The sequence below is a fragment of the Oreochromis niloticus genome, linkage group LG7, assembly GCF_001858045.2.
Source record: "Oreochromis niloticus isolate F11D_XX linkage group LG7, O_niloticus_UMD_NMBU, whole genome shotgun sequence".
NCBI classification, from domain to species: Eukaryota; Metazoa; Chordata; class Actinopteri; order Cichliformes; family Cichlidae; genus Oreochromis; species Oreochromis niloticus.
The window spans coordinates 14,357,872-14,373,261 of NC_031972.2; the positions used below are offsets into that span (position 1 = coordinate 14,357,872).

Below are 15,390 nucleotides of genomic sequence, written 5' to 3' on the forward strand. Positions count from 1 at the left end.
AAAAAAAAAGGTTGCTGTTGCCAAGGTGACTTGACAGAGAAAGGGAAAGTATCTGGCTGTTCTTGTGCAGGAAGCTCAAAAGCCAGGGGCACAGATAAGATGATTTCAGTCCCTCCTCCACAGAACAAAAGCCGTACGCATGATATACTGCCTTAAATACCTCAGGACGCTCTGGCTGCTGCGTTCACCCCAAAGCTGCCGAAATATGTGAAACATGCAGCAGTGCAGAAAGTCTCCTATGCTGTGCTGAAGCTGCCTTGCGCCCTTTTAAATACACACCACCACCACGTTAAAACAAGCCGATGGACAAATGGTTTTTGGCACTGAGAAGAAAGACACAACACGTTACAGTCAAGAGGAAAAAACTCTCATGTTTATTTAGCCATGAATTTCACATTGTGAAAAAAATCACATGTACAAAATAATGCCATAAAAATAGAAATTAAAACTCTTACATGACGAAAGGAACTGATGCACACAGACGGTGGCTTAACTTACATCAACACATGAAAGCGAGATACTACGCCCGATTCTGAGCCGGCTGGATTTCCAGATAAAACAAGAGGATAAAGACAGAGGGCAAAGAGCTGAAATGGGAAATGCCACTCAGCAATTAGGTGCAAATTGAAGGGGCATTCATTACTCTCTTGTTGCCAGGGAAAGAAGTACTCCCGCCTGATTGGCGGGGCCGGAGGCTCCGTGTTCAGTGGTTGGATGAGGTCAAACTTATGGAGCCACAATGGTTTCCTTAGAAGTCCTGAAATTGCCAATAAAAGGGAACTTTTGGGTGGCTTGGGGCGCTGAAGCAGAATTTACTGGGCTGTTAATCCCCTGTTGATTTAATTTGACTGCACATGAAGGTTTTTTAAAAACAATTACATACATATTCCACCAAAACATTACCTCTTACATTGAAATTCAATGATACCATTAATATTCAACTATAAAATGTCAATGTTCAGGTCACACAGACAGACACACAGACGAAAAACACTGATTAATGTTACCAAGTGTTTCATATGAAAGTGTTTAATGAGACATGTTTTGGTCTTCGGATACCTCTTTTTTTTTTCTTTTTTTTATGTGTATGAATGACACTATGGTGAAAAGCACTGTGGTGTCTGCCCTTAACAATGCACAGCTTACTGGAGTTCTTAACCTAATGATTACAAAGACTCATGAGAAGCCAAGTTAGCACATGTGACAGTCCTCCAGCTGTCACATTCTTAGCCATGTCAGGGTTACTCTCCCTTGTTGGTACTGGGTCATATACTGCACCGATCTCCCAGCCTTTTCTGTTTTATGGTTCATCTAACCCACTTCATTTGGTCTCCTATTTAGGCTGATTTAAGGCAAGTTTGGACCCAGATTAGAGCTTAAAGAGAATTAAAACAACATTTCTTTCAAAGCCGTTCAGTCTTCTATAGTGTAAGGGACTCTATAGTCTTGCTAATGACTGCTTTACATCATCTGTAGTGTGAGTCATTCTTCCTCTTGCATCCATGAAACCCTGGGAGAGGTTTCTCTTAAAAGAACCAAGTACCTCACGCAAAAAAACTGGACTGTGCAAAATACAGCCGCCCGCCCCAACTGCGATGAAATTAAAACACAACAACCGGCCATGCACAACATAACCCAAACATACATTCGCATAATGAACACAGGCAGAGAAGAAAATAAATACGATTAAAACATCTTAACATAACAAGAGTATTCATTGCCATATAAATTAAGACTACATTGCAGCAAGTTTAAGAAGAAACTGATAACTTCTCAGTTTGCGTTTAAGGTGACCAGAGTCCATGCCAGTTTTTTTGTCATTTTTTGTTTGTTTGTTTAGCGAATCACCACGAACATGCTCAAAAAAGGGTTCAGCTACGACTCAGGCGAGCGAGCCGCTGCTTTGTCAGAAGCAAAGCCAGTCTTTTACAGCATGAAGTGTTACGGCGTTCCTTCCGAGCCTGCTGAACTCCGCCCACCCCCGTGTACAGTGGGTTGGTTCAGCGAGCGTCACATGCAAACGTGTAAGGTCATGACCTCAAGGCACCTTCACCCCATCCCACCCCTTGGCCATGCACAGATATACCCCTCCAACCTCTTCCAACTCAGCTGGTGTTGGTCATCAAAACCTCAGAAACCAGGCAGTGACAGGGCACTGTCTGGTTTGTTTCTGTGTCACAGCTGTTAGACGCACAAGTCTGAAACGACGCAAAAGAAGATACAAACAGAAGAGCTTATTAGAGGACTGAGGGGGTGTTTGCTCCTTCATTCTGCCTTTTATAAATCATTTATGTTCAGTCAAACTTTAACCCATCATCGTGTTCCACCTCCAGCAATTTGAACAGGGCATCCGTCATGCTATACATTTTTTTTCTTCTTTTTCTCTTAATATTTAAAAACAACAATAAAGTCTTCACAAGCATTTCATGACTGAACGAGGGGAAAGAAATGCAGGTAGTGTGATATGTTTTCAGCACGCCAATGGCAGCATGAAAGCACAAGTGTAAAATGCCCCACGCATAGTGGGAGTTTGTGCCAAGCAGCAGTTTGTTTGGTCTGTTTGCGTGAACTTCTTTTTACTGTACGCCTCAGCTTCCATCTCACAAAACGAGAGATGGCATCGTTCTAGTGAAAGCGTCCATCTGTACATGCTTCTGATTTTTTTCTCTTCTTTCTTTTTTTGCCTCTTTGCAACATCAAAATGAATGCGGGCGTCTGTACATCACTGCTCAGTGTCTCTTTTGGAGGAAAAGAATGTGTGCTTCTTCACAGTTGGGAGACCAGTAGATGATGCAAAACAGGGAAATCTAAGGGAGAGAGAAAAGAAGGACTCATTAGGCAGGCTAATAAGGTGAAAATGCCTGAAAGCAAACAGCGCTAAACAGTTTAAAGGTGACTTTTTAATTATTCAAAACAGTACAGAAGATGGATTAGGAATAAAAGATTTTTTTTCTATCTAAAGAGTCAGGGTGCACAAAATAAAACCAAACTCCTGCCTAGTGACTGTATCCCTGCTGTTGAGCCAGCTTTTTGGAGATGTGTATTTGTGTTTACATGAGCAGTATTGGATTGTGTTTAATTCACTTAATAATCACTACAGACATGAGTGATGCACATGATCTAAACAACAATTTAGGAGTACAAACAGTCCACAGGTTGTGTTTTACTGCAGAATCAGTGAATCTACTTCAAACTCGGTGAATGTATTGCTGGGAACCACAGTGAGAGAAGTGTAGTGTTTGGTGTCATTTGGGTGAGCGTGCCTCACATGTTGGTTAAACGTTGCTTTCTGTTAGCAGTATATTCAGTTTAATTAAATTCCATTTTATTTATACATTGCGCCAAGTCACAACAATAGTCGCCTCGAGGTGCTATATACTGTAAGGTAAAGACACTACAATAATACAGAGAAAACCACAACAGTCAGACAACCCTCTGTGAGCAAGCACTTGGCAACAGTGGGAAGGAAAAACTCCCTTTCAACAGGAAGAAACTTCCGGCAGAACCACAAGACACGCAGAGGAAGAACATCCAGATTTAATAATAACTCATGATTAAATGCAAAGTAGTGCATAAACACATAGAGAGTGAAAAGAGGTGAGTGAAGTGCATGTGAATATATGTCTGTGTTACACTCTCCCCGTATGGGTAGTGCTGTTGTGTACCTTCAGATCCAGAAACCTATTTAAGTACTGGACTCCTGTTCAAAATTATTAGTAGTCTGAAAACTGGAGTCCTGAGTTTTGTTTTATTCGCAGAGATTAACTCAGATTTGCTCGAGTATTTAAAGCAGCGTGATCGCCATTTGTTTACTTTTATGTCAATACTTTGTTGTTTGAAGCCTGATTACTCTGACCTGTTCTAAAAGATGTGATTATTAGCTTAGCTTAGCTTAGCTTAGTAGCTAACTGTGGAAAATTGAGAAAAAGTTAGCGTGGCTTCATCTGATGCTAACAAAACCCACCAACCATTATATTCACTTCACCCATACAAAGACTGAGGTCTAAAATGATTCTGTTATGCCTCACATTAGGCATTTTGGTGGTAATTCCTCAGCCATTTTTCCCTCCTAACAGCTTTCTGAGAAAATAAAAAAGGAGAACTCAAAGAGGAGTTAGGAATTTTCCCCTGGGAGAAAAAGACTGCAAACTTCCTTTTTCCCTTCACAGCTACAATCTCCTCCTGTGAGGTCTAACATCCTTCATTCTCCTTTTATTCCTAAACAGTCAGCCTTCTTTTCCATTCCTCCACATTTCATCTTTTCACCGCGTTCATTGAGTAGACTGTCAGTTGCCATGACAGGCAGACACAGAAAAAAAACAAATTCTCTATTAAATTAGTGGCAGGATTATTCACTTCACTGAGCATTGTATTGCGCCGGCTTACAGATAGTTCAGGCCTTCAGTCTCTCTTTCAGAGACAAGTCACAAAAAAAAGGAAATGATGCAAAATTTTTCATCCAGTAAAGACGAGGAACATCACAGCCTTATAGCAGTGATGCCACTCTGAGCAGTTTCCTGGGATTATCAAGTGGGACACAGTCTGTGTATGTCAGTACTTTCCATTCATACCTGCTAGCCATTTCAGAAAAAAAAAATAGAGAAAAATGAAAGACTGTCTGCAACGCTATGTGTGAGTGGGCATCAGAGTAGGTTGCTGTGATTGTCTGATGTGATGTGATCATGACCCTGCAGCCTGCAGTGCGCAGAAAGATCAGGTTTGCCAGCTCACTACCCATGCTCCACATACGTCCAGCCTATTTACCATCAGAGCTGGAGAGCGGAGTTAAAAATAAGACCAGGAAGCCACAGACGGAAGCGGAAGAGACCGTAAATTTTCAGAGCGAGGCCACTACTATAAAGGATGGTGTATGTTTGAGTGGGCTGAGGGGTAGGTCTCACGCCGTCTAGCTTTACAACGCCTCCTCCTCGTGTCCCTCGCTGCCACTTCTCGCAGTCGCCTCATCTTGTAGCTGATGATGAATGGTTTCCGACACTGCGTGAGTCGCCGTCCACCTCCCTCTCACCCAGTGTAAAGACCATAACCTCATCAAAGGAAGGCGACTGAGAGTGGATTATCTGCGCTGGGGTGTTGCAGCCTGCTGGTGTGGAGCTTGTCTAATTGGCAGACCCCCTTTTCCCTCTTAGAGAGATTTCCCCCACAGGAGCAATAAAAGTATCCTATTCTCTTTCAATTACCCTCTCTGTCCTTCGGCCCATCCCCGCAGCCGCATAACTCACTTAACTAAAGCACACAAGCCCTATCAATCCCCCACTGGTCTGCCCTCCACTCCACTTATCTTGCCAGTGTAACTCTTATTGTGAAAATCGAAAAGCTTAAGAAAGCGAAAAATTGCATCACGTTACAGGCCTGAATTCTTTTTAACTTTATAATCATGATACTTCAAACTCTAAATGCAATTCACATAGACATACGTCTATACGGGAGTAAAACTAATGCAATTCAATATTGAGTGTTTATACTACCAAAAACTGTCAAACCCTTCAAAGAGTGCTTCAAAGAATCGCTCTAGTGTAGCACTGTCAGATTTGTGTTCGAGGGTTCTTAAAAAAGGATCAAATTGTATGATTTTCCTTGGGAAAACACGACCCTTGGACTGTCCTAGATCAAACACGAATGCTGACAGAGCTGTCAAAGAGTCAGGTGTGTTATAGCAGCGGCTAACATAGTCTCAAGGTGCTAGTCTCAAACAGAAGGGAAGTGTACTGCTGAGGGTTTTTTTTTTCATATTTCTAGTTACATTTCCAGTTACTTGAGGCAATTTATTGGATTTTTTTACAGCTCCAACTGAAACAAAAAAACCCTGCTTCATACAACTGTTCTCATAGATCGCATAATACCAGTACTCCACAAGGCACGTAAATCAAAGGTATCAGGAGCATGATCTTACCTAATGGAAAGGGTGCATGTAGAGGGTTCTGAACTCAAGCAGGTAGATGTTTCCAGGTGCTGACGAAAGCAGTAGGAATGAGTGAGTATGGCACTGTAGTTATGCTGTTCCATGCATCCAGTGTGGGGTCATAGCAGTCCAGAGTTTTACACCGCTGTGTGCCAAAGTACCCACCCACCACATAGAGTTTGTTCCCTGATGCCACAGCCTGGCAGCTCATTCTCTTGGCTGTCACATCACCCACTTTTGTCCACTGGTAGCTCTCGCTGCTGAACTTGTATGCCGAGCATGCTGAGAACTCTGTGTCTCCGCCCATGACGAAGATCTGGTTTCCCAGGACAGCGGCGGCTGTGTAGCGCCATGGCTGAGGGCAGGATGCAGGCACGGTCCATCGGTTCTCCTGCGGATCGTAGCACTGCACCTTGGGCAGCTTGTCGTGGGTGACGCTGGTTCCTCCGAAAGCAAAGAGTTTGAGTTTGACGCTAACTACAGCTGCGTTGCTCACACCTTCTCTCAGAGGAGCTACCATTGTCCACTTGTTTGCCACGGGGTCAAACTGCTCCACCTGTTTGAGAGACACTGATGGAGAAGCTGGAAGGCAGCCTGTTGCTGCGGTGTGACCTCCTACGACGTAGAGACAGTGTTTCAACTCTGCAGACCCGTGGCCGAACCTGGCAATCAGCATGGGTGCCGCCTTTGACCATTCCTCGTGGACAGTGTCATAGACCCAAACATCTTTGGACACGCCATTTTCTGAGCCTCTACCACCAGTGATGTACACCTTACATCCAATTGCACAGGCACTGAACTCCTTCCGTGGACTGGGGATGTCAGCCTTTGGGATGATCTCTTTGGCTTTCTGGTCCACGAGGTACAACTTGTCACACATGAAAGTCTGGCCACCCAGAAGAAACAGGGCATGGCTGGTTTTTCTTGGTCGAGCACATGGGCTGTTAACAACGCCATCGTTCTGCAGGATTTTCAGCTTACAGCGGATAGCTTCATCCACCAGCTCCTTGCTCTTGGCCTGGGAGTTAATCAGCTCTTCGGTAGAGACATTCTCCATTAAAAAGATGGCAGGCAACAGCGCAAGGCGAACCGTTCTCAGGAGCTCCGGGAGATGGCAGTGCCTCCTTTCCAAGTCATAGTTGATCCAGTTAAGAGCAGCTTCGTAAACCAGTCTCTCGTCTTCTGTCTCTAGCTCCTCGTGCGATAAAAGCTGCACCACCATATCTTTGGGCAGTTGGAGGAAGTCCTCTGTCTTGCAAATAGCAGGAAAGTTGCTGAGGCACATGCCCCAGGAGAGCTCTGACAGCTTGATACACTGATGGGCGTCTGACAACAGAAGCATGCCAAGGCAGTTGGACGGGTGAAGGTTTCTCTCTAAGAACTCTGCGCAGGCATCCCGGATGTCCTGAAACTCCAACATGTCCCCTGCCTCCAACAGCGACTCTGCATTCTCCTCATTGATGACCACCCGTGATGAGTAAGCGTAATCCAGCAGGAGCTCCAAAACCTCCGGGTGGATCGAGTCACGGAAGTCAACCTCACTGGCCTGACTTTCCCTCAGGCCACCGCTGAACATGGCCTCAAAGTAGCGACTGCAGGCAGCCAACACGGCGCGGTGGCAGGGAAAGGAGCGGCTGCCAGCATGGAGCAAGACGTCGGTGAAAAGTCTTTGCTGCCGCAGCGAGTTGAGGTGCATGAGTACGCTGTCAGCATAGGAGGACTTGTGAAAAAGGTAGATGTTCATGGAGCCGGTGCTGGCTCGCGATTTTCGGTTCTCATGGACGCACACAGACATTTTCATTGAATCCTGAAATGAAAAAAAAATCTTTCATCAGTGCACTGCACATTTTAAGCCCACTACACATAATTATTATTCACCAATTCAACATTTCCCACAATGTGTATCTTCCGAAGTCTTCAAATAGTCTGTAATATGGTGTATCTTAACCTTTAATATCTTAACCTTTTAAACACATCCACTAAAATTTAAAGTTAGATGCAATTTATGCTGAAAAATGGGGCATGTAATAGCTATTAATCAGGAGCTTTACAGTGCAAACAAACTGTTTGTCCTGTACAATTACTCATAAAAATGTAGGTTTAGTGAAGTGAGTACAGTGGATGCACTATGTGGTGATGTTGATGCTGAGATATTACATTGTTGGGCACTGATATCCACAATAGGGCTGCCACGATTAGTCGACTAGTCACGATTACGTCGACTATTAAAATCGTCGACGACTAATTTAATAGTCGACGCGTCGTTTGAAGCTTTGTAAGATCCCAAAAGACGCAGGAATAAGTAGTAGTATTTAAGAGTGTAATAACGGACTGAAACAGAAGATGGCAGCACTGCATGTACAAGGATGCCAGCTGCCGTTAAACCCCGAAGAAGAAGAAACTGTGTTCCAGAATTCATAGCGCGGCCCAGCGCAGTTGTCAACAATGGCGGCAGCTAGTTAGTTTTAATATTACAATTATTATTCTTTCTGGGTCACAAAATAAACGTTTAACATATTTTCAGGTGTACATTTTACGTCCAATGGATGCATGATCTGATTAGTCGACTAATCGCAAAAATAATCGGTGACTAGTCGACTATCAAAATAATCGTTTGTGGCAGCCCTAATCCACAATGAGATAAAACACGTAAAATGTATTTTTGGAGGAGGAATCTCAAGAGATCAATATTCAGAAAGAGATCAAGTGATTACAAATTACAAAACAGCATAAATCTGAGGGTTCTGAAGGTCGAGTAGATAACAATTGTCTTCTTGCAGAGACTGCAAGGTCTTGCAGCTCTGAGCAATGCTAATCCTCCTCTTTCAGAGATGCCACGATTAACTATGAAGTTTCCCTTTGCAGAGGATTCTTCATGAAAAGGGAAAAAGAAAGAGACAGTGGGGCTCTTTTAAGCCTCTGAGAAATGCACACTCTCCTCCCAGAAAATCACAGCTCCCATCTTCACTGTCTTCGCCCTGTGCTCGCTCACAGCTCGCTCTTATTCCAACCAATTTCTAGACATGTCAAGTGCCTTCTGCACTCTATTTACAGAGGGACCAAGTCCCTGTCTGACCCAGTAAATCCACAGCTGACAGACATTTTAAGTTGTCAGCCTGCTCTTAAGTCTATCGGTCTTGATAGAATTTGATAGAAGGGTGGTTAATCTTAAGAGTAAGGGTAGTTTTTAGTACAAAAACAGGACTGGGCTTGGTTCTAATGGTTTTGTAATTTCATTCTTGACTGCAAATAGCTCCACAACCTGACAGCTGCTGTGATTTATAATGATTAAAAAGTTCTGATGTCTCAATAAGAAAAAAACATCAATAAAATACTTCAGAAGAAAAAACAGACCTCCATTTATATGCTAGGTATGAAACAGATGTAGACGCTTAATAAAAACTGAATTTCTGTGGAGGTTCAACGCTTAAAGAAAATCATTGAGCAACACACACACAAGATATATATCTATATATAGAGAGAGATATATATATATTTATTTTATTTTTTTTCTTCACTTTTCTGCATTTCAAAGCCTCTCCCAAAGCAAAATCTATTGTAGCTGAAAGGGGTCAAGCTCTGTCAGCGAGCAAATGTTTTACAAACCTACAGGTGGCGAGCATTTGATGTTTGAATGATAGGATTTTCACTTCAAGAGTGAAAGAGTTCAAAAGTTCCTTGCTGTCATAAATGATTCATCTTCAAAAAAGAAAAAGAAAAGAAAAAAGAAAGCTACAGAGAGCTAAGGACAGTTTCCATTTTCCCTAAGTTGCATCATCTGTTCCAAAATCCTCAGAATGCAGTCTCATGAATAGGAAATCAAGCCCAATCCCTGCAGGTATAAATGCAAGTCCAGTGGGGATTTCTTGTGAGCAGTGGCACTCATACCTTGGGCTTAATATCTCAATGCATACTGAATGAACAGCTATGAATTTTGATTTTATTTTTTTGGCATTCAGGGTACACAGAGGATGACTCCTAATGATTCTGGGCTTTGCCCCTTTGAACATGATCGCACAGGGATGTCAGCGCACAGCTCAAAGGATGGCGATGCCTGTGCACAGCCTTTCCACATCTTTGTATAAAGAGGAAGAATCTTATTTATCAGAAGTTAATGAAAACCAAAACCAACCGCCACCGGTCGAACGGGATTCCCAGCATTCCTGCAGTGACAAAACTGGCAACCTGTCAACTCTTGGCCTCGGGCTCATCTGTAAGGAGAACATCCTCACCTAATCTCCCCGCACACGTCACGTGCTACACACACACACATGCACACACTGCAGCTCAGGGCTTCTAACTGGAGGCTGTAAATGGCTCGATTTAAATATGTGATCCTAATAAGTCAGGCGCTAAAATGAAGAGGTTTCACACTTGTTAATCATTGGCATATTAATAAATAGAACCATTGGTACTCTCAGGCACTGGAGCTGGCAGATAAACACTTCAGTTAGTCCAATAATTTAGCTTCATACTAGGTAGCAAAATGATTACAAGCTAATTATAGTCTACCAGTAAATGAAAGACACTTAGCTGAGCTGCTAACCGTCTCTGTTCTTTTGCCAAACAAATCATTTAGTGGCAATAAAATAGCAAAGCACAACACAGCTTTTCCATTTTAATCTCACTGCAATGCACTCATTCCTCCAAACAACACTGCTGCCCCGCAGAATTACCAAAGGTGATCTGTTTGCACAATCTTCATTTTCCCTGTTGTCAAACGAAAGTGCTCACTCACGCCCGCATACTGGGGAGTGCGGGAAAGGTGAACAATGAAAAGAGCAGTAAACCACATGCCTCAACTATTTGCATATTAAAGGGTAAAGCCTGGATTACCAGCTCAAGCAGCTGGTCCCGAAACCCGTCTGTGACATATACAGCACGGCTAGATTCAAAATAGAAATAAATAAAACAAAACAAAAAAAAAAGTTTTATACAAATCTTAGACAATGCAACGAGAAAGAATAATTGAAGACTGCACTTACGCTTAAAAGTGTTGGATTTGCTTCCTGATTATAAGCTTAAACTTAGACTAACCTCTGAAAAATAAGCATGTCTCTCCTTGTTTTGATCTTAAGCACTGATTACAGAGGAAATTAGATAACTCGTATCACTGTTTAAATTTGCTTTACCTTTCCATTACTTTAATCTCATCATCCACAGTACATTGGCACAGGGCGCATTCAAACATCACGAGTGTGACAAGTCTGTAAAAATTCCTGGCAGCTGTCTGGAAACTGTAAATTACATGGAAGTTACAAGCGGAACGCAAAAGGAAAACTATTTCAAAGTTAGGATTAAACTGACAAACCCTTTTCGGCTATGAACTAATGCACAGGCTGTCTTACTCCTGCTCTAAATGAGAACAAACTCCTGGACATATCTTTACATCTGCAGACATAATCTGCACAAGGCGGATTTTGTGCATTTCCCATGAGAATATAGGAAAATATGATCAATTTCAAAGTAAAAATAATAATAATAATTAAGCAAAGGATAACATTTACATAACATGTAGGGGAAAATTAGCAAGAGCTGCACTTCCCTCTTTGGTGACTCAAGTTTTTCATACCAGAATTTATCTGATTAGCTGACATTTATGACTCTTTTTTCTTTACGCAACATTCTTCCTCCTACTTATTCATAGCTTTATGACATAGTAAAGTAGCAAAGAATTTTAGGTTAATGAAACCTTATTAACATAACCTACAAAGAGGTTCAACCTCAAGTAGTTTAAGTCCCCACCCTGCCTCCATTCAAACCAAATCGGTGAGAAAATTCCTGAAGGTTTTGTACTGTTGGTCAGAAATAACAAAAGACATTGCTGAGAGTACTGAGAAGTTCTGCTGTGCCATTAATATTTCTATTTCTTTTACAAATCTGTCATTTTTATAGTTTATTTTTAAGGACAGTGGAGAGAAAGACTCACAGTTGCAAAGGTGGTGCCCAATTTACTGCAAATGTGCAGATAATGCAGCCTAATTTCAAACACAAACCCTTTGATGACCATTAAAATATGTGACAGCTTGTGGTATAATAAAGCAAATATCTCTGTTGCGCAAGTTAATACAAACAACTAGACTAAAATAATAATTTGTCACAGCTTATCAGCGTTTGAGGTTTCCACGCTGCTCTGGAGGACTTCCCTGATTACCCTCTATTATAATACCACAGTCAGTACACCAAAGGGTCCAGACAGGAAGAAATGCCAGCAGTGCCAAAATGTGTGGTTGGCTGGGTGGCTGAGAGAAAGAGAGAGAGAGATGTCTTCCTCATCCCACCCCTCACAGAAACCAGATCCACACACCGAGCACACAGCCCAGAAAGCCCACACTACACGCCTCACTCAGAAAGCACACAGTTAAAGGACATGCACATGCAGCCACTGGACTCCAGCCAGGGCCTGGCTGACTACAGCCTGTTTAAAAATCATTGCCAGGTGTTCACAGTCAACCATGGACTCAGGAAGAGGGATGGGAGGGGAGTCACTTCAAAAGTAAACACCGGAGCTTATGTGGACCTCGTTCTGTACATCTGCCACTCGCTGAGTGGAGGGCGGTAATTGAAGCAAGATGCAAAACAAGAAGAAAGAGCAATGAGCTATGGATCTGTTCGCCTGCTTCTTCAGTGTTGGTCGGGATCGAAATGTACGATCTCAAGTCTAAATGCACAAACAAACGCCGTACAATTGAAAAAAACACCTAATTAAATAAATTAAAATCATGGCTTTGTAACGTCGAGAAGAGCGTGTCACACCTGACGTCGCATTTTAAACAAGCAAAACATCTCCAGCATGCACGAATGTGCAAGGAAAACAGCTGAGGACATGAACGCAGACGACCGAGGGGAGATCAGCTATCGATAAATCAATAAATCAATAATAGGAACCTGAACCTGATCAGCAAATGTAAACATTGTTGCGCTTCCTAATGCTCCAGCCTGGAGCTTTCCGTCATCGTGAGAGCAGAAGGGGGATGCAATCGTAGTTACTATCTAACAATCGAGCGACACGCTTTAACATGATGCAGTGAGGTGGTTAGCATTATTTTTATCATCATTATTATAATTAATATTATTATTATGCTTTGTTTTGTTTTACCTCTTTGGGTGAAAGCAGGAGTTCAATTGCGCCCGAAGTTTCCCTCGAACATGCCACTTCTACAAGAGCCACGATGCAAGCCTTACGCCCGGGGAGTGCAACTCCTTGGGGTTTATATCCGAAAGGTCACGGAATACTAAGTCGAGATCCACGCCGACTGTGAGTTACAGGGAGTTTACCGAGGCTTCTATGGACCTCTGGACAGCCGAGTATCAATAGATGGTAGCTGTGATGTGAAGGATGAGCGGAGATGTTCGGATGAGCTCCTCTAAAGCTGCTGCTGCTGTGTGACTGAAGCCTATGTGTCCTCCTCCTCCTCCTGCGCTCCCACTTCTCTCTCACTGAAACAAGTGGGTGTGTCCACAGTGGGAACAGGGAGGACCGTCACCTCGCGCACGAAACCGAGTGAGGGAAAGAGAACATGTACCATCCCACTGCGTAAGATAATTACCAAGTAATCCCTAAAGATGAGTTCAGTTAAAGTTTTCTTTTTTCTTTTTTTCTTTTTTAAAGGACTTTCTGATCGTTCAGACTCTTAATAAAGCATGCATTAGAGGATCATATGATTAACGTATCTGAAAGGTTTAGAGAGGAAAAAGGCCACATACACATATATATATATGTGTGTGTGTGTGTGTGTAGAATATATATATATATATATATATATATATATATATATATTTCTACAAAGTAACTACTAAGCAGGCCGCGTGAATTGGAGCGGTGCTTAACTTGGTTTGAAATGCAAATGCTTTAGTAAAATACTTCATTGCTGGTACAGTGTGCAGGATCTGATGGTAGATTACGTCGCAGCAGTCCACGTGATGGTTTAGTGGTTCCTCAGAAGACCAAACAGGATCCACCCAGCATTGTGACAGAAGAGCCAAGAGAAAATTAAAGGTATTGTTCCGGTGTTGTGCTTTGTGGACTCAAGACTTTAAACAGCCACTCCAAGACATTCTGAAACAATAACATATAGGAAATGCCACAAAGTCTGACTGAGTCACATTGAGCCAGTGTCAGGTCCTATAGGATTACAAAGCTCTCTGTGGTTTTTAGTAAAAGGGGGAGAGCTGGGAACGGGAAGTCCAATTTTATCCGTGAACATCTTGTGTGAGTCACATCTGCGGTGCTCGTTGACGGTGCATTTGGCTGTGACTAAACTCTTCAGAGGACCCTCGAGGCTGTGATGTTGCTGTTTGGTTTGTTTGTTTTTGATGTGCAGTGTGGTGGCCACAGAGCTGTTGAGAACTCACACTCAGTTCCCTTTCCCATCGACTGTTGATGAAAACCGAACAATCGGTTTATGCTGAGGATAACGCAGCACACTGTTCACCAGGGAAGTAAGTGTTGAAGAGAAACGTCTTTGCGCTCTAACATGGACTGTGTGTATGGAAAGAGAGACACCTAGTGGGCAAAGTAATGCAAGTAGCCCTGTTATGTGCAGGATGCTACTTTATTTGGCCAAATAATGACAATTTAATATATTTGCCAATAATTATTATTGTCAAATAATTAATTATTGTCAACAGCAGACTAGCAGTCAAACTGGTTTTTGTATTGTTTCTTTGCTCACTTGTAAGAAGTTTGTAGTGCAGTAAAAGTCAGATAAATGTAGTGATGTTTTATTTTACTATACAAACATTATATAGGAGTAGATAATGGATAACTGAATAACTTTATACTACAGTATATTCCTAACTAACTTGGCAGCTCATTCTCAACACTTTTATGAAAATTTGACCTTATATGACCTTGAAGAAGAAGTCAGAGGTCCAAGCCAACGTGATATCCCTTTACTGTACTTTCTATAAGTTGACAATACATACGCTAACAAATCACCATTAGGTAATACTACTTTATATGAAGCTTCAAGGTGGAGCCTGTCCCAGATGCCATAGAGTGAAAGGTGGGTACACCCTGGACACATATGCTAGCATGGGTGGAAACTGGAGAGAACTCCTGGTACTCTAGTGCAGGGGTGCCCAATCCTAGTCCTCGAGAGCTACTGTCCTGCAGCTTTTAGATGCATCCCTACTCCAACACAGCTGAATCAAATGGTTTGATGACCTCTTCAGCATGCCATCAAGTTTGGCAAAGGCCTGATAACAAGACATTCATTTGATTCAGGTGTGTTGGAACAAGGATGAATCTAAAAGCTGCAGGACGGTAGCTCTCGAGGACTAGGATTGGGCACCCCTGCTCTAGTGGATTCAAACACAGAATCCTCTTGCTGTGAGAGATTAATAATAACTAATGATTAAATGCAGAGAGGTGTATAAAGACATGGTGAGTTGAAAAGGTGACTGAAGAAGAAATACTCAGTGCATCATGGGAATCCCCCAGCAGCTATTGCAGCGTAACTAAGGGA

The 15,390-nt window shown here is 42.5% G+C and overlaps 1 protein-coding gene across 1 annotated transcript; it reads right to left on the reverse strand.

The window, feature by feature from the left end:
* Nucleotides 1-521: 521 nt before the first annotated feature.
* On the reverse strand, nt 522-13,441 carry enc1 (ectodermal-neural cortex 1). The gene is made up of 3 exons (XM_003449659.5): nt 13,020-13,441; nt 5,912-7,727; nt 522-2,807 (listed from the first exon to the last, which is right to left on the reverse strand). The coding sequence occupies exon 2, from the start codon at nt 7,719-7,721 to the stop codon at nt 5,946-5,948; it is 1,776 nt and encodes a 591-aa protein (XP_003449707.2). The 5' UTR covers nt 7,722-7,727; nt 13,020-13,441; the 3' UTR covers nt 522-2,807; nt 5,912-5,945.
* Nucleotides 13,442-15,390: the final 1,949 nt, after the last annotated feature.

Bases quoted from the DNA above. Each gene is read 5' to 3' on its own strand.
- enc1 (XM_003449659.5), bottom strand. From the start codon at position 7,721: ATGAAAATGTCTGTGTGCGTCCATGAGAACCGAAAATCGCGAGCCAGC.